Genomic DNA, 20,236 nt, shown 5'->3' with positions numbered 1-20,236 from the left:
ATCAGCTGATTCGAAGAGTTCGGTTTTTAAATATAACGTATAAATAGTCCCGTATGTTTTGGAGTTTTTGCAGAGTTTTCAGATTTTGGTGTTCGGTACGATTAGGTCAAACTTTCAGTCTCTTTGGGCCCTAAAAACTTAAAGTTCCAGTTTTTTTTTTTTAGATTCCATCCAGACTCTCAAAGGACAAGAGTCTCCGCACAGCGTCGCTCAGCTCCGACGGTCGAAAAGCTGCGACGGTCGAAAAGCTCTGACGGTCGAAAAGCTGCGACGGTCGAAAAGCTCCGACGGTCGAAAAGCTCCGACGGTCGAAAAGCTCCGACAGTCGCTCAGCTGCAGTTTGAGTTTCAGTCGCTTCCTGTGGTGATGAGCTGCTCTTTGTTTCTCTGGTCACAGTTTATTACACATCTTTGTCAGACATCGCTGTTTCAGATCTGTGGAGGAAGGAGAGGAGAGGAGGAGGAGGAGGAGGAGGAGGAGGAGAGGAGAGGAGAGGAGAGAGAGGAGGAGGAGAGGAGAGGAGAGGAGAGGAGGAGAGGAGGAGGAGGAGGAGAGAGGAGGAGAGGAGGAGAGAGAGGAGAGAGGAGGAGGAGGGAGAGGAGAGAGGAGAGGAGAGGAGGAGAGGAGAGGAGAGGAGGGAGGGAGAGGAGAGAGGAGTGGAGAGGGAGAGGAGAGGAGAGGGAGAGGAGATAGGAGAGGGAGGAGAGGAGGAGGAGAGGAGAGGAGAGGAGAGGAGAGGAGGAGGAGGAGGAGAGGAGGAGGAGAGGAGAGGAGAGGAGAGGAGGAGGAGAGAGAGGAGGAGAGAGGAGTGGAGAGGAGAGGAGGAGGAGAGAGAGAGGAGGAGGAGAAGAGTGGAGAGGAGAGGAGAGGAGGAGAGAAGGAGGAGGAGAGGAGGAGGGGGGGGAGTTAGGGGCGTTTATATTTTGCATATTTTATTTTGAAATGCGTGGGGATAATTGTACTGTAAGTATTTGTAATGTAAAAAAACCCGGGACAGTTATTTACTTTACAAAAAAATGTGCTGAAAAAAGAGAGAAAGGGGCAGGGATATTTAAATTTAACCCCTTCTGCTTTTTAGACATTGTACTTTTGTTTTGTTTGTTTATAATAGTTTTTTTTTGTTAATAAAGTCTTCATTCATTCGTCTGAGGTTTGCAGACATTTTATTTTTGGGACTGAGCTGCAGACACATCTATGGACAGAAGTTAATCTACAGTAGTAATAAACCTGCAGCGAGTCAACAGAAAATCTGAGCTGACTGATCTGTGAAGTCTCAATAAAGCTGCAGAGAAGCTGCAGACAGACGCATCGTATCGTTCTCGTCAGCAGACTTACTTCTGGAGAAGGAGACTCTCCTGACGCGGCGACACACCTCAGACGTGTGCTTTTGGTACCAGAGGTGGCTGTCGTCGCAGTACCTGTGAGAGGAGAAGATCTCTGTGAACGGCTGACACCTTCACCAACAGCACCGTGTTTCGAACATCAGCTCAGTCACACGCTTTTTAACGTTTGAAGATGATCAGTCGGCACGATTACATCCACAGTTGAAGGCGCGTTTCCACTTCATGGTGGCGGCTTTACTCTACTTTTTTTTTTTTTCATTAGGAAAAAGTACCTTTTTTGGTACCTGCTCTCCTCGGGTCCAAAAAAAGCCGATGAGACTAAGAGTTGACGTGGAAACAAAATCGTCACTACGTCATCAAAGCGCGGCACGCACAGAATACGCCGAACAGCACAAACCCCTGCCGCCATTTTTAAACAGCCAAGCTATTGTAGCAGCCGCAGTTTTTGTATCATTTCTTTTTTTCCAAAACCGGAAAGATCACATGGTCTTCGCTCGAGGAGAAGAAAACTTTTTCTGTTTTACTTAGCTTTTTTTTTTTGCTAATGGTTTTCTTTCCATGTTTTTTTTTTTATGGAAAATGAAGCTTTTCTCAGGTTTTAAAGCATTAATATCTCTGTCTCTCTATTTACACCCTGAAGTCCAGGAACCATTTTTTACACTTTTTACTTTTTTTGTTCTACCTCCTCCCTCCTCCCTCCTCCCTCCTCCCTCCGCTCCTCCGGCGATCCGCCTTTACAACATCCACATAATTAATCTGCAGCCGTGTCGTCTCAGTGTAGAAAGCGAGAACCTTTTCATGCGTGTCTTGTGGCTGGACGGTCTGCAGAGGCACTGGGAGAAGAACTTGCAGAGCTCGAGGACGCAGGGCTGCAGCTTGTGGGCGCTGACGGTGGTCGTGCTGCCGGAGGCGCCGCTCGGCTCCGACCTCCTCCAAGGACAACCTCTCAACACACAGAGCGAGAGGTCACGTCAGTCACACGCTCACCACCCTCCTAATGACTCTGTCCGCTCGGCCAAACTAAAACAAAGTCATAAAGAGGTTAATGGCAAAGATAAAATGTGATCGCACAGGTAGCAGCTTAAAACAAAGACATCATAATTAACCAGCGAAAGCCCACGGAGGTGATTTATGAACAGAATAAATCCCCCGTCCTTCAAATTCTCTCATTGTAATCATTCTGCATAATGTCGACTCCGTACTTAAATTCCCATTAAAGGAACCACTGGTGCTGAAGCATCCTAATCGTAATTAATGCACTGCAGGTACACAGGCTCCAAATCACCATAAAAATACATATTCAAATGCGGATTTTAATTAGAAACGTCTCCTCATTCTGCAGTTATTTGCTCATTTTGCACTCATTAGCGTGGCGACAGACACACTTTTATAAATCAAAGTTTGACAAAAATAAGGTTGTTGCCTGGATTGGAAATGAGAGAAGTTAGTTTTCATCCTCGACGCCTCCTTTTGATGTGAGTTTTTAATCCGTGCAGAATTATGTTTCACGAGATAAATACAAAAATAAGTCTGAAATGTAATTTAATCAACACATTTTATGTGAAACTTATTTTATCATGTGAGGCCATGTAAATAACCACGATCTGTTTGCATTTTATGTCATGTCCGAGACCAGAGACAGCTCGCCAGCATAAATAAGATGAAGCAAAGGCTCAGCGACAGACGATAATGAAATACAAGTTTCAAATCGAAGTATGGCGGGGTTCGAGCTTCCTTAAATCGATAAGTAATAAAGGTGAGAAGATAACAAAAGACAAAGACAGTCTGCAGATGCTGAGTGTTGAACCACACAAATAGTACAACTAACATGTTGCAGCATGAGAGCTGGCATCATGGTGAGGCGCTTTGGTCACATTACTCCTTCACGACGACTAAACGACGGCCAAAAAAAAAATACTAGGCCAAATAAATATTTTTTTTAAAAAATTACACGGCCAAACCACACGGACAAGCTGCGATCCCGCTCACCCAAACGAGTACAAGAGCCAAAGAGAGAGCCCAACTTATCACCACGAGTGAGAAAAGACCAACTTAGTTCTTCAAACTCGTCTTCTCTGCTTCCCCTCTGAAGCAAAGCTTTAACCCTTTAACCTTTTAACCCTAACCTTTCCACAGCGGCCTCCTCTGTCCCGGTGAAAGGGTTTTAAGAGCAGGGGACATTGTGAATGTCCAGAAATGCATTTATTGTATAGTTTGTGTTTTGCATTTATACCTCAGAAATAAAAAGGGATCCTTTAATTTGACATGGACAAAAGTCTTTTCTATCATTTTTGTTTGAAATAATTGATAGAATATTTTTCAGTCATCATTTTTCTGTAATCTCATTTTGTATTTGAAAGAAAAAAAAATCGTAAGAAAATCATACTGTGAACATGGTATCGTGAATCGTATCGTATCGAATCGTGAGTTCAGTGAATCGTTACGTTCCTAGTTAACACCACGACTCGCAGTCTGCAGGAAACGCTTTGGCGACGTCATGTTCAGGTTGCAGTTAGGGTTAAGGCCTGAGGTTGGGGTTAGGCATTGCGATGGTTAAGGTTTTGATAAGAAGCTGAGGAATGTATTATTTCAATGAGAGTCCTTCAAATATATAAGTAAAAGGATGTGTGTGTGTGTGTGTGTGTGTGTGTGTGTGTGTACTTGTACACGCTACACAGCGAGGATCAAAAAAAGTATTTTTGCAGTGGAGTGAGGACACTTTTTTGGAAAGTGAGGACATTTTGACCGGTCCTCAATTCTGTTTGAGGGTTAACATTTCGTTCCAGGGTTCAGGTTGTAATTAAGGTTTGGCATTTATTTGTGATGGTTAAGGTTTGGCTGAGGGGCTATGGAGCACTTTATTTCAATGAGGGTCCTCACAAAGAAATAAGTTCAAGTGTGCGTGTGTGCGTGTCCGTCCTCTATGAAACGTCCACACACGGACTCGACACACTCTGAGTGCAGAGATGTGCAGCTGGGCCACAAACGCTCATTTTACTGCACACTAATGACTCGCTGACAAATTGCACAGGATGCTCCGGCCTTCTGTTTGTTGCCAGGCAGAAGTCGGAGGGGGAGCTGCGGACGTCTCTACGGCGACACCTTACTGCCATCTACTGCTGCTGCCGGGGAATGCTGGGAAATGTGAAACATGGTGTGCCTTCAGTGTTTTACTGGTGTTTATTATGAATATTCACTTTTTCTCTCACATGAACTTAAATGAATCATTATGAAATTATAAACGTAGTTTATAATTTTGTTTATCATATACTTTAAATTATATGACAGACAAAAAAGGGAGAAACGGTATTTTAAGCACTTTCTTGAGGTTATTTTCGCATTTTGTTTTTCTATACTTTAATTTATGCTAATTTTCATATAATTTTTACTTTAACTTTGTATTACTTTGCTAATTTTTCTTTGTCATTTCTTGTTAAGTTGCTCGTCACTCTCTTCTCATATTTTTGAATGACATAAAGACAGTTTGCAGTTTGGTATTATACCCAATTAGATTCAAAACACACACAAACAAACTGTAATTTCAAAAAATATTTTTGACACTTTATGTATTTTTTTTTTTTTTTACAATCATCAAAGAATCTTAACGCAGAAATCTTTTAATAGTTAAAATGACAATTAATGGTCTTAACTTTTGACTTTTATCTACAAAACATAAAAAAAATATTTTTATGAATAATTAATACATATCAATGTAAAAAAATGTTTTCGAACACATTATATATATCAAAATATATGAATATGGTGTATAATAATAATAATAGTAATAAATCATATTTAAGTTATAGTTAAGTAAATGTACTTATTGCCAATCCATCACTGTCAAGGAGTATTATGCATCTTGTTTTTTTTTCTTCTAATTTTGACTTTAAATACTACATTTTTTAATCCGTTATTCTTTTATAATATTTCTTTAAATATAAAATAACAAAATATTTATTTAAGTATAATAAATAGACCTTTTTTTTCTAAAACAGGCTTGTGCGTACGTATACGGTCTGAACAATTTCTAAATTTGTTCACAGTTTGTATGAATTCGAAAATGTCGATGAATCCCAGATTTCTACTGAAACGTTTGTATGCACAGATTTGTGCTGTTTGTCACTTATATCTCATTAAAAAATCCTCAGATTCAAACTGCTCTTCAGTTTTTAATCAGTTTAGCCTCATCTTGTTTACCGTGCAGCATGTACGCTTCAGTTTTTCTCGTCATGCTCTCTGATCATGTAGCAGACGGATGAACGCTGAATATTTGCTCTTAATTCGCTTTTAACCTTTGCAGCTTAAAACCATTAAAGCTTTCATATAACGGAGAGCAGCGCCTGCGTTACCATAGTGACCGACTTTAGCCTCCTGCAAGGCTCCCTCTGTACTAACCATACCCTAACACACACACACACACACACACACACACACACACACACACACACACACACACACACACACACACACCTTCTATTGAATCAGCGTCCGTGGATGTGTCGCGCGGTGACGCTGAATGGATGTGATGTGATTACGGTTTGTTCTGTGAGAGCAGGTCAGCAGGCTGCTCACAAACGCAGCTCCCCCCTTTTTTTTTATTTGTCAGCAATAATTAAAACTGTGTTTGATGTCTCATTAGTGACATTTTTATAACCTCAGATTCCCGGTTTCTATTCTCTGAAGACGAGAGCCCGTCACAGTGACCACGTCCTCACTGAACAGGCTGCTAAATCTGACCTTTTGTTATTTGTATGTGGAGAAAAAGTCAGAAACAAATGAAATGCATTATTAAATATTAATATCATTTCAATTTTCAGCAAGTAGACAAAGATATGTATATATGTTTCCAAGCGAATTTCATGACTGACAGACAATCTGCTTTAGAAAGGAGAAAAGATCCTTGAGTGGACCATCAGGATTGTAGGGTGGCGTATTATGGCAGTGATAGATAAATAAAAATAAATATATATATTTTTTTAAAAAAGTAGAGAGCTGGGGGGTAATATAAAATATTCGAGACTCAAATGGCAAATTTGAGTAAAAACTTGAATTTTCAATGGGAATACACAGCCATCAATTTAGAAAAAGTTAGAAAAGTTAGAAAAAATGCCTAATTCTGTCAATTAGAGATCACAGATTTATGGAAAAAAACAGAATATTCTATTTTTTTAAATCGGTAATTTGCAAGAGAAAAAAAAATCCAAAATTCACTGAGATAAAAGTCACAAATTTACACACAAGAAAGTATTCTATGAGATTATAAAAACAGAAATTTGTGAGAAAAAAAATCCTAAATTAACTACAAGTCACAAAAAAATTAAATATTTTATGAGATTAGAAAGACATAAAATTAAGATCAAAGTAACAAATTTACACAGAAAAAATGAAAATTCTATGAGATAATAAAAAAAACACTGAGATTAGTCACAAATTTACAAAAAAAACTATATTATATTATTATTATTATTTATTATAATTTATTATAATTTTTTTATTATTATTATTATTATTATTATTATTATTATTATTATTACTATTATATTATAGTCAAAAATTTGCAAGAAAAAATCCCAAATTCGCTGCGATTAAAGTTACAACGTTATGCAAAAAACTGGAATATTCTATGAGAGTAAGTCAGAAATTTGTGAAAAAAAATGTCACAAGTTTATGTTGAAAAAAACCTCAAATATTCAACCAGATTTTAAAGTCAGAAATTTGCGGGGTCAAAAAACAAAATCAAAATTCACTGACTAAATTGCACATTTCCATGAAAAAACAAACCATGAATATTCTATGAGATTACAAAGCCAAAAAAAAAATCAAAAAGTAGCTGAGTTCAAAGTCTGAAATTTAAACAAAAAAAATGGAATTTCTATCAGATTAATAAATCAATAATTTGCGAGAGAAAAAACAAATCCCAAACTCACTGAGATTAAAATCACAAAGAAAATCAGTGGACTCTCATTCACGTTAAAGCCACAGAGAAATCTTTACCTGGTTTTTCAGTTTCCATGGTCTTGCTGGACGTTGTAGTTCTGCTGAGAAGCCCTGTAGTCCTTCTGGACTCCATCAGTCCTGCTGTGGGACGGTCCGGTGAAAGTCTCCCGGGATGATGTGCTGAAGTCGTCCGCTGGGTCGTTGTTCTCGGCCCGTGGGTAGTTGCGGTCAGCCGGCTCAGACTAATCACTGGAGATGTGGTTGCTGGTCTGGATGATGCTGCGGGTAACTGGGTTGAACTTGTGGCTGTTACTGGGGTTGACAGAGCTGATACTGGGACTGATGGAGCTGTTACTGGGGTTGACAGAGCTGATACTGGGACTGATGGAGCTGTTACTGGGGTTGACAGAGCTGATACTGGGACTGATGGAGCTGTTACTGGGGTTGACAGAGCTGATACTGGGACTGATGGAGCTGTTACTGGGGTTGTTGGAGCTCTTGTTGGGGTTGATGGATCTCTCTGTGGGTCTGGAGTTGCTCTGTGGTTGGTGAAGTTTGTACTGGGGTTTGTCGAGCACTTACTGGGATTGATGGAGCTCTAACTGGAGTTGATGCAGCTGTTGTTGCGGTCGATGGAGCTCTTACTGGGGTTGATGGGGTTCTTTCTGGGGTTGATGGAGTTCTTTCTGGGGTTGATGGAGCTCTTACTGGGGTTGATGGGGTTCTTTCTGGGGTTGATGGAGTTCTTTCTGGGGTTGATGGAGCTCTTACTGGGGTTGATGGGGTTCTTTCTGGGGTTGATGGGGTTCTTTCTGGGGTTGATGGGGTTCTTTCTGGGGTTGATGGAGTTCTTTCTGGGGTTGATGGGGTTCTTACTGGGGTTGATGGAGCTCTTACTGGGGTTGATGGGGTTCTTTCTGGGGTTAATGGGGTTCTTACTGGGGTTGATGGGGTTCTTTCTGGCGTTGGAGCTGCAGCTGTTGTCGCAGACGCAGTGGTGACTTGCAGGGTGGTTGCTGGTTGCGTTGATGTGATTGGTTGTAAACTTGTTGGTTTTTCAGTAGCGGTCGTCTGTGCCGTCATCTCTGCTTGTGTTGTTACTTCCTGTGTCGTCGCTCTTTGTGTCTTACCCGTCGTCGTCGTCTCTGGTCGTTTGGTAGTTTGACTTTGTGGAATGACGGTTGCGGGTTGTCGGGCTGTAGCGAGCGGCGGGCCGTGGTGATCTTTGCTGCTGCCGCAGCTGCTTCATCCATCGTTGTTGGTGAAACTAATAAATCAAACACAAACGAGGAGAGAAGACAAAGTCTGCTTAACTGTGTGCAAAAGATTATAAAGACAAAAATGTGCTGGAAAACAATCCAAAATTAATTGAGATTTAAGTTGCAAATCTACACAGAAAAACCTGAATATTATGAGATTACTGAATCAGTAATTTGCCAAAGAAAAAAAATTACTTTCATTTTTATTTATTTTAGGACTAATTTCACTGATTTTTTTTTTTTTTTTGAACTTTCTACTAATTTCTTGCAAATGTTTTGGTCAGTTTTCTAAGTTGCTCGTTGCCTGATTTTCATGTTTGAAAGTAATCAAGCCAATTTCAGGTTTCAAGGTTAACAGGTGTGATTGGTTGTCACAGACACACCCTTTTGTGTGGACACCCCGTAAAGATGAACTTTGTCACAAAATAAGAGCGTACAAGTGCTTTTAGTGTGATCACAAACACTGTTGCACCTCCTTATGTTTAAGATTTGATCTTTTTAGAGATTCAGGTGACATTAGGTATAAACATAAGACCTTTCCTGAACAGCAGCCTGTCGTAGCTATAAACCCAGAGTTTATTTCTGCTCACAAGGTCTAAAAGTTAATATTAGAAGCTAATTCAGAGTGTGCAGGTTGAGCAGGATGAGTGGAGACGTGAAGCGGAGGCCTCCTGCAGACTCACCGTGTGCCGTTGAATGGACTCTGCTGGTTAACATGGAGCTCATCCCAGACGGAGAGATGTGACTCAGATTCGTGGGCAGTTGGTGCCATTCTGAGGTTTAAAATAGATGGAAACCAGAATTAAACGCCTCTTAGAGCATCCTGAAGATGACAACACATGCTTGAATGATTTTTTTTTTTGAAAAGGTGATGAGTTACTCACCGACAGGGAGTCTGAAGGAGGACACGTTACCTACTTGAAAAGAAAGAAGATTTTTTTTTTTTTAAAAATCATCAACATGCCAGAAAAAAATAGGATTTTCCTCAGACTTAAACCCCGAGTCATTAAACTTCCCTGCAGTTCTTTCTGCCATGTTTTAGATAATCATATTTTGAAAGTCTTATTTTTCCCTAAAAATCTTGATTTGCTTGATGTTAACTTGCAGAACTTAATTTGAAACCTGAGCAAACTGGCTTGATTTCTTTCAAAGCAGAGAGAGGTGGCAATGACCAACATCAAATTAAGAAAAGCAAAAAAATAATACAATTTTAGGCCTAGAAAAAAAAATCCTAACAATGAAAAAGTGAAAAAAAAAAGAAAAGTACAAAAAAAAAAAGGAAAATTACCTGAAAAAAGTGCTAAAATAAAAAACAATAAATACAAATAATTAAAAATGTGTTTTACTCACATCATCATTTTCAATATGTATTCTTTCTGCCATTTTTAAATAATCTTATTTGTAAATTCTTATTTTTATAGAGAAGAAGTCTTAAACCCTAAAAAAATTGATTTCTTTAAAAAAAAAACACGGAGGTGGAAATGAGCAACTTACAAGACATAAAACAAGAAATAACACAAAAAGCTAAAAAAAAAAAAAGTAGGCCTGAAAGAAAACTACCCTTTCTTTTGTTTTCTTATTATCAGGTAATTTTCTTGTACTTTTTTACAAATGTCTTGCTGATTTATAGGTCATTTCATTGACTTCTTACCATGTTTTCAAAGGAATCAAACCAATTTTCTCAGGATTTAAGTGGTTAAATATGACAAAAGTCATCTGTCCCTCTGAGTAAAAATAAATCTGCTGTTCAGGTTTTATCCCGAGTCTCTGCTGCCACCGGCTGGTTCACAGCGAGGAACAAACGGAGACGACAAACCTCGGTGTGGTCCCTCCACGATGGTCTGATTAAAGAGCGGCATGATGGAGCCGACCTCCCACAGCTCAGGCACCTCTCTGCCTGGACAACACACACACACACACACACACACACACACACACACACACACACACACACACACAGTGACTCTCTGAGGTGCATTAAAACATTTAAGTAGTCATCAAACAGTCAGATTGATTACATATTTTCTGAGAGTGACGTTTTTTCTACTTCAACCCCCCAAAATGAATATATTTTTTCTGTTTTCTAACTTAACCCTTTAAAAAAACTGGAGCAGTTTTGCTTGATTTCGGTCAAAAACATGGGGAAAAACATAAGCAAAAAGCAACTGAAGAAGAAATGACCAAAACATTAGCAAGAAATCTGAAAAATTAGAAGAATATTTCCTGAGATTTATTTAAAAAAAATAAATAAATAAATAAATAAAAAAAAGAAAAAAGCATAGAAAATAAAACGAAAAGGAAGAAGAAGTGAAGGACCCAAAGGAAGGGCTAAAAATTTTAAATAATTCTGTGACATATCTTTTTAAATATGTAATTATGATAATAAGAAAAGTAATTTTTCCATACCATTTTTTCTCCCTAGATAGTTTTTTTTTTTAAATCTACTAATTTCTTCACATTTTTTACCAAGTTGCTCGTTGCCTTTTTCTGAAAATGAATGAATATTTGGTATTTACGATTTGGCTTGATGTTGGTTAAAAAAAATACTTAATGAAAGTAGAAAATCTTATAACTATAATTTTAAAGCTTGATGCAGTGAGGTCCACTCACCCATCTTGCCGGCCATCACGCAGATGTAAATACAGTCGGAGTTGTTCCTCTGACTCACTGAGACACAAACACAAAACACATCATGACGAGCGGAAATATCAGCAAACACACGAATGTGACGTCACCTCCGCACACCTGACAGTATGGAGGCCGACTTAAAGAGCTCGTGCAGGTAGCTTGTTGAGTTTCCCATCACGTCCAGCAGAATGGCCGTGAAGTCTGACCGAAAACAAAAAAGAAAATTAAACGATGAATCCTCAAAAGTCAAATTCAACGTCGGACTTTGCTCACCTGTGAGATCGTTGGTCTCGTTGGTGACACAGTAGCAGAATCGTCTCCTGAACTTGTTGTTTTCTATACTTTTGATGCTGGAAACTGCAAAAGGACGACACAGAAACAGATTCAGGGTCAGCTCAGAGAGTCTGAAGCGAACCGAGAAATCAATCAATCAATCAATCAATACATGCTGCAACACTTAAAATAAAAGCTTAATCCCAATTAAACACAGTCCCTTTTACCAGCAGGGCGTAGTGACACATTTTGACAAATAAAGGCCTGTCTCTATTAGAGGCTCACTATGGTTACCGTGGTTACCATGCAGCAGGATGAATAAAGCAGATTTTTAGTTTCCAGCTGCTTCGATCACGTATGTAATATGTATATATGTTTAAACTTCTGTTGATAAGAACATGCTATGCACAATGTTAGCTTGCTGAGATTCTCCATAATTCAGTCATTCAGTTAATTTTACTGAAACCATAAAAAAGAATAAAATATAGAGTAAACAAGCCCGACACAAAAAAAGAGATTAGAAAATATTTTTTAAAAAGCCCTAGAAAAAAATCCAATTATATAAATTCATAATTGTATATTTAAAATTATTTTACAGAATTATTATAATTTTTAAGATTTTTTTCCTGGTCATTCGTTGCTTTGTATTTTTTATTTTAGTTTTCTTCTTAAATTTTTTGTGTGTGGGTTTTTTTTTTTGTACTTTTCACAGATTTCTTGCTAAATTCAAGGCCATTTCTTCTTTTTTGCTCATTATCTTCTTATATAATTAACTGTAGCTTTGATTTTTATTTTTTCTATTTTTTGTGATTATTGCTTTACACACATGTAAGAAGTCACTCAGTGATTCTCACTGTTTTCACTTCTGTTTATGTCAAAACCAGCATCTTGAACATTTTATTAAGTACTGTTCAGCTTTTTTAGGTTTATTGTTTCTAAATTGAAAACTGCACTAAAATGTGTATTAACTGGTGATGATGTCGGGTTAATCTGCAGTCGTGCTGTGTTCAGGTCTGTGAATTCATTTTTGCTTCATTTTAATCAGCGTTAATTATCTCCAAACTGCGTGCGGTCCAATCAAACTGCAGCGGGAGGTTAAACAGTGAGACGCTGAAACGTTTTGTTCATCACAGGCAGTAACAGATCCAAACCACTGGATGGAGCTACTGACAAAGTTATATTTCATACAGAAATGGATGCTTCTCTTACTCTATAATGTCACTGACAATAAAGTGAGATTCAACACAATGTAATTACATAATCCAAATCAAAAACACAGGACAGAGATGAGCAACTTCACAAGAATTGACTCGAAAATTAGCAAGAAATCAGGAAAAAAAAAAAAAAATCACAAGAAAATGACTGGACAATCACAAAAAAAAAAAGAGGTGTGAGGTGTGAACGCTCATAGAAACCGTCTTAATGCTGCACAAGAAAACTGATGTTAGTCTGTTCAAGGGTTAACTGTTTTGACAAAGACATTTGAATTAATAGTTAATATTTACTGTTGTAGACCAGCAGGGTGAGTTTATGGAGAGCCAGAGAGCTGTAGGACGTCACACTGAGGAGGGAGAAGAGCTGCCGGGAGCCTGCAGGAGGAGGAGAGAGAGGAGGAGGAGGAGGAGGAGGAGGAGAGAGGAGGAGGAGGAGGAGGAGGAGGAGGAGGAGAGGGAGGAGGAGGAGGAGGAGGAGAGGAGGAGGAGGAGAGGAGGAGAGAGGAGAGGAGGAGAGGGAGAGGAGGAGAGGAGGAGGAGGACGAGGAGGAGGAGAGGAGAGGAGGAGGAGGAGGAGGAGGAGGAGGAGGAGGAGGAGGAGGAGGAGGAGGAGGAGGAGGAGGAGAGAGGAGGAGGAGGAGGAGGAGAGGAGGAGGAGGAGAGGAGGAGGAGGAGGAGGAGGAGGAGGAGGAGGAGGGAGAGGAGGAGGAGGAGGAGGAGGAGAGGAGGAGGAGAGGAGAGAAACGAGTCAACATCTGAAGTTACTAAAATGATTTGGAGGGATGCAGGAAAACATGACTTGGCATTTTCCTGAGTGACAGTTTTATTTGCTGTTTGATTACAGACCGTCAGCTTCCTGCCTGCTTAATGTAATGTTATCAGTTATCATCTAATGTGTGTGTGTGTGTGTGTGTGTGTGTGTGTGTGTGTGTACATATGAACACACACACACACACACACACACACACACACACACACATGCTATATAGGCTAGACCTATATGTTTGTCTCCGAATGTCCGCTCTGCTCTCAACCTCTGCAGGTGTCTTCACCAGCGTCCACTTCGCTCCTTTTCTCCACGGGTGTCCGCTCTGCTCCGTTTTTCTGCTGGTGTCTCCGAATGTCCGCTCCGCTCTGATTCTCTGCCGGTGTCTTTGCCGGTGTCTCCAAACGTCCGCTTCGCTATTATTTTCTGCCCCTGTCTCCGCCCGTGTCTCCGAATGTCTGTCCGCTTTCATCTTCCGCTGGTGTCTCCCCCAGTGTCCACTCTGCTCTTATTCTCCGCCAGTGTCTCCGCCCGTGTCTCAAAATGTCCGCTCCGCTCTCAATCTCTGCTGGTGTCTTCATCGGTGTCCGCTCCGCTCTAATTTCCGCCCATGTCTCCGCTGGTATATATGTATGTATATATGTATGTATGTATATATATATGTATGTATGTATATATGTATGTATGTATGTATGTATATGTATGTATGTATGTATGTATATAAATAAATAGAGAGATGTATGTGTATATATCTATATCTCTCTCTATATGTATACATACATACATACTACATGTTCATAGTTTATAGTTTTTTATTTATACACTCAGCACATCTAAACGCTCTGAAGATCTAAAAGTTTACATTCTGTGTCAGTTCTTTACTCTTTCTGTATTTCTGTTATATATTTTATATTCTTATATATGAGTGTTGGTAAAATTGGTAAAATTTTCTCGACTGTAACAAACCTCGGTTTCCCCTCACGGATCAATAAAGGATTTCTGATTCTGATGTATTTGTTTACTCGCCGATCTTGACAGCCTGAATTTGGCGCAGACGCATGGCGGCGAGCTGCGTCTACGTTTGCGTACGTGTGTGTTGAGGCTGACGGTTTGGAGGCTGAAGCAGAGAAAAGCGTGAGCGTGCACGGAGAGCTGAGAGAAAGAGTGCGATTTGAGTGAACTGCTCCTTTAAAGAGCAGCGGTTTGACCTCTGCAGGAAAAAAAATCTGCAGTTTAATCACGAGCTGCATGAAAGATTTACGGCTCAGAATTGATCTGCACATGACTGATATTATGACAACGTACCCGATTGGCTTGTATTTATTAAAGTATTGACGAGAGGGGTGAGGTCGATGGCAGCGGGGTCGATGTGCTCTGCTGGGATTTCTGGGAAATAAAAGCAGACAGTGAAGTCAACGGGAGCTCGTTCTGGTCTTAATCTTTATTTTTAGAATTAGCAGCTTCAGCAAAACGTGGCAGTATAATTGAAATATGTCCTAAAATGACTAAAATGTACCAATTACTCAGAGGAATTAGTCCCTCGGCTGATATATATTTAAAAAACCTACGGTCAGTGAAGGGAGCTGTCAAATATATTAATCAATACTTTTAATTTTAAATAATTTAAATATTTGATCATTTAGATGTGGAGGACGTTTCGTTGTTAGTTATGTGTTTGTGAGCTGAAATGATTTATGGATAATCAGAGAACAAATGTTTTCAAAATAAAGGAACATTACGAAGAATAATTTTGGAGTGAACTGTTCCTTTAACTGTCCTACTTTCACAAAATATGAAAAAATAATTACACCTGTTACAGTTATTCCACAATTATCTGACATTTTGATGCAAACCTAAATAAAAGTGTTCGTTTGCATATTTTTATTTTTATTTTAAATGTCTGAGAGTTGTGCAGCCTCGACAGAGCTCTCTAGTTTCTTGTTTCAAATTTAATTCCATTTTTTAAAAATTATTTTTAACAGACGAAACTAATAATCATAAATTCAACACTGTTTTAGGACGGGAACAATATTAGATTATCACTACATGATAATTGTAGCCAAGAATATTCAGATACCAGCATTATCTTCATATCTACAGAAAAAAAATAATAAAAAAATAACAACAACAACAATAATCATAATAACAATATAATAACAATAACAACAACAATAATAATGTAATGAGACTGACCTGTGGAGTCCAGGATTTCTCTTTTGTTTCTCTCTTCCTGCCGTCTGTCTCTGAACGCTGAAAGCAAACAGTTATTATATTTTTAAAAAGGCAAAAGATTATTTTTATTTTGTTTTTCTGCTTACCTCTTTATAGCTTTAATTAATCTGCATTAATTGTTCTTTCTGTGTCGAGTCACTTTTGGCTTCTTCTTTCAGTCTGTTTTGCTATATTTATGTTTTTTTTCTTTGTTTTTTGGGCATTTTAATTTCAAAAGAGGTATACACTTATTGTTGCTATAATTATTATTTTATTTACTATTTTAGAAGAAGATGAATTAATATTATTATTGATATTCAGCTGTTTTTTCATATTTCTTTTTTCATCTAACCCATATTTAACCCAATAATTCTTGCCTGAGTAATTTACCTGATTAACTATGGGTAAAATAAAATAAAATAAAATGCTTTAGAATAATCTCAAAGCTGCAGCCTTCATAACTAAAAATCAAACACATTGCAATGTAATCCAATACAACAATCCTGAGCAAAAAACTTCATTTTTGGAAACATACTTCAGATTGTACTTGATCACACTGAATTGAAAATATTACACATCCAAAATAAAAAATGCACTTTTTAAAAACATCTGGCACTGATACAATAAAACATTTAGTAAATCTGTGAAGGAAAGCAGAGAGAAGTTTCTCAGACTCACCGCGGCTGAAGAGGACGAGGAGCAAAACGGCGAAGACGCAGATAATGAAACAGAGACGCTGCTGTGAAGCTGCCATGACCCCGCTGAGGCGCCGCTGAAACCACAAAAACACACAAAAACACACAAAAACACACAAAAAACACACAAACTGGATCAACTTCTGTCCTGTTTTGAGCCGCTCGTCCTCTCAGGTGGACTCGTGTCTCAGGTAAACTTTGATCCTGAGGGGGGGGGGGGGGGGGGTAAGTTTTGTGAATGTATGTGTGAAAAGTATTTTCTGGGCCCTAAACAATGATGTCATCGTGTCCGTACCCCTGAAACCAGTGGCCCCTGAGCTCCCCGCCGGCCTGCAGAGGAGAAAGCTGCACATCCACGACAGAAAACACGCTGGAGGTCAAACTCCTCACAAGAAACACCAAATAAAATGTTTTTTTTCTGGTCCAAAATTTAAGTTGCATATAAAAAATTAACTGAGATTGTGACAGAATCAGACAGAAGGGGACATTTCTTACCCTAAATTATTAAACTTTGCTCCAAAACTGCATAACTTTCTCATTTTTCTTCTGGCTTGTTGTAATAAAACACCACAGCATCTCTTCACCAAGCATCAACACTTCAGTTCAATCAAATTTTCATCCCATTAAAATGGATTTTTATCCAAGACAGGTTGAATCGTGACGTCTTAATATGACAAAAAATAAATAAATTGAAAACTAAATTGAAACATGCATTGCTCAAAATCCAGATTTTTGGCAATTTCGCTTTAAAAAAAAAAAAAATTAGGTTTATTACATTCAGATTTTCTGTATCAGCTGAAATGTTTATGCTAAGGTCTTATTTTGTCGATAACGGTAAAACATAATGCAGGAGCAACAGAAACGGTACTTCAAAATAAAAGCACTGCGCCAGAAAATCACTGTACTTCAAAAAAAAAGTATGTTTTTTTTAAATAACTTTATGTGTTCATGAGTATCTTGCATCCCGACCAGAACGAACCTGGGACCCCACCAGATTAGGAACTCCTCGAAAATTTAATAAATAAATAAATAAAAGTAATATCGAATGTCCCCTTTGTAAAAACTTTTGACTTTTTTAATGTGTCACTAAATGAAATGCATAATTTGAACATGACTTTTTCCAACAAATTTTTGCTCTAGAAATTTGTGCAAAGAAACAAATATCTAATTAGATAATGATTCATTGGCATGTTTAAACAGAGCATTTTAGAAAACTTTTAACTGTATTAAAATAAATAATAATTAACTGGGGAAGGTTCACAGTAATGTCTATTAGTTTAAAATGTAACTATTCAAATGACTAAACTGATAGAATAAAATCTGTAAAACATCAGAAATAGAGTAATTTTACTCATGAACTCTGCATCCAGAGCAAAAATTGAGCTAAAATGTGTCGCATATTTAATATAAAGTAAGTTTTCTGATACTGTTAAACTCTTTTTTCCACCTACATTTTCATCCAAGTCTTAAATACTAATCAAACTGTGAATTCATCTTATTACTTTTAAACTCTACAACATCCTGAAAGAAATCCCCGACTCACCGGCTCCTCGGATCCTCCTGTAAAATGTGCGGCGCCGATTATCCCGCCGCAGCATCAAACCTCGCCCCGTGGATCACACACCTGCGGTCAGATAAGGATTAAGCGATGCCTGTTTTCCCCCCTCTGAACAGCAGAGTTTGGCAGCTCACCGAGCTCTGCAAAAAAAAAAAAAAAAAAAAGACAACAAAACAGGGTGTCTGTCTGCAGGCTGAGCGCTGATCCCTGAACGCACCACATCCACTGCAAAAAACGCCTCACCCGAATCCCCCTCAGATCAGCTGCAGTTCAGCACCACCATGCTGAAACTCACATTTTTCACAGTTTTCTTTGTGGCAACAAATCTGCATGAATAACAGGGCCGGACGATGACACACTGAGCCCCGGGCACAGACTTAACCCTTTAACTCCTGAACCGTCATCAGTTTTTTTTTCTGCTTCTACACTTTTTTACAAGTATTCAGACCTCTGAAACTTAAAAAAATATATATTGCATTCTTAAAAACAAACAAAATAATGTGAATAATGTACTCGGTGCCCTGCAAACTCCAAGAAATAAGGAAAAGATGACAAGAAAATGAGCTGAAGATCTTTTGTGTGTTGGTTTGTTTTTTTAAAAGGAAAGATGAAAATATTTTTTAAAAAATAAATAAATAAAAAAGGGGGAAATTTTCAGAAAATATAATAATATTTACATGTTTAAAACATGGTCATGGAAATATATACATGTTTGTATTTTAGCACTTTTACTCACTCCGCTCTACGTGATTCTTGGGCAGCGAGTCACTGCGACTTGTCGGTAAAGGAGCTAAAATTAAAGCGATCAAGTTGGACCTCGTCCCTTAACATTAAAAAACAGATGTTAGGTTTTTTTCAGGGTTTTTTTCGTGCAGAGAAAAAGGGGCTCTACAGGATGATCCACAATTGCAGCAAACAAGCATTTTTCATCACCAAGCAACTGTCAAAAGGTTTTCTTGGCCGCTAACTTGTGACACTGCACTGTGTACACCTGCATTTGATTATATTCATACATTTCATTCAAGTTTTTAATCCTGTACTTTAAAAGATTTGCAACCCATAATTGTAAAAATCCCCTCAGGCCTTTTGTGTGGATAAACTCTCTTAAAGGGGTCACTTCTAGTAAATAGCAGGTTTGAATTTCACACTTTTAATTATTTTAAAATGACTGTTTTTTTACTAATATTGAGCTGTTTGTTTTCCATAATTAAACTGGTGTGTTCTAAATTTCTGTTTGGCGTGATGTAAGTTGGGGTGTAAAGTGTGAACAATACCAAAAAGAATATGTTTTGACTGAGCGGGACGTGTAGCTGCTGTGGAAACAAAAATCAGAGCGGGACACTTCTTGCAGTGGAGGTAAATGGCCGTAATGAGCCGCTGGAGCGACATACGAGCCGTGGGGAAGATCAGTGAATAAGAGGAGTGAATGCAGGCTTTAATGACGGGGATTGCTGGGCACTTTGGTCGCCTTGGCATTCACATGCAGACACACTGAGGCACACAGCGGCCGCTGGCAGAGGAGGAAACGGGGCTGCCGAGGGCCTGGGAACAGCGGCCCTCTGGGAAAACACACACACACTTTCGGCTAATAATTACAACGAGAATGAAATTAATGAATTACGGAGTAAAGAAACAGTTGGCACAAATATACATTGTGGCTGCGCTCCCACTGAGGGTCTTATTCTCATTAATCCCCGCGGACACGGAGGAATGGGATTCGCCTGCTTCCTGCTGGTGTGTCTAAATCGAAAAAGCAGAGAGAAAATGTTAAAAAGAAGCATTTTCTGAAACAGAGTCAACACGTTACTCAAATGCATATCAATCAGAGACTCGCAGAATCATTAACAACTTCATACAACTGATCATGTGGAAATCCTCATTTTACTTACAGGTTTCGTGGTGGAAAAACAGGTTCAGTTGCAACACGTTGTCATTCCCAGTCGTCACATGTTGCCGCTTTGCAGTGGACTTCCACGTCTACATGTTACGTTTCTGGTATCATTCTGCGTCTGCCGTTGACGCTCCGGGACGTCAGCACAAGCACATGGTGGGATTAAGCGCACATGCTGACACGGATGGTTAGGATTAGAGGAAGGAGGCTCAGGGTAAGACGGAGAAAAAAACCGTCACATTCAGACGAGAAGCAAACATCTGACTCCTGCATGAAAGTCCGGGGTTTGTTGGACGCGTCCTTCCCTCCCTGCAGACACCCTGGCGCTCCTCATATTACATCATTTACGGCAGCGTTTCTACCTCCAGCCATCCAGTGGCGTTTCATGCGGAAGAAAAACCGAGCTAACGATTTTTAATTCCAAAAATGTTGAAGTGTTGCAATGTAGCGTCATAGTGATG

The 20,236-nt window shown here is 38.9% G+C and overlaps 1 protein-coding gene across 1 annotated transcript; it reads right to left on the bottom strand.

Annotated features, from left to right (window-relative positions):
• Positions 1-360: 360 nt before the first annotated feature.
• Positions 361-16,385, bottom strand: LOC121950885 (HERV-H LTR-associating protein 1). Its single transcript, XM_042496972.1, is given in 16 exon segments — positions 361-434; positions 1,336-1,418; positions 2,136-2,286; positions 7,338-7,818; positions 7,821-8,491; positions 8,494-8,547; positions 9,223-9,312; positions 9,424-9,453; positions 10,356-10,436; positions 11,150-11,206; positions 11,285-11,368; positions 11,441-11,524; positions 12,946-13,029; positions 14,726-14,806; positions 15,614-15,670; positions 16,310-16,385. Coding segments are annotated over 16 exon segments (2,208 nt in total). The 3' UTR covers positions 361-390.
• Positions 16,386-20,236: the final 3,851 nt, after the last annotated feature.

Source organism: Plectropomus leopardus, chromosome 12 (genome assembly GCF_008729295.1).
Source record: "Plectropomus leopardus isolate mb chromosome 12, YSFRI_Pleo_2.0, whole genome shotgun sequence".
Classification (NCBI taxonomy): domain Eukaryota; kingdom Metazoa; phylum Chordata; class Actinopteri; order Perciformes; family Serranidae; genus Plectropomus; species Plectropomus leopardus.
Note: the sequence above shows the minus strand (reverse complement) of the source record. Positions and strands in the feature narration are given on the sequence as shown.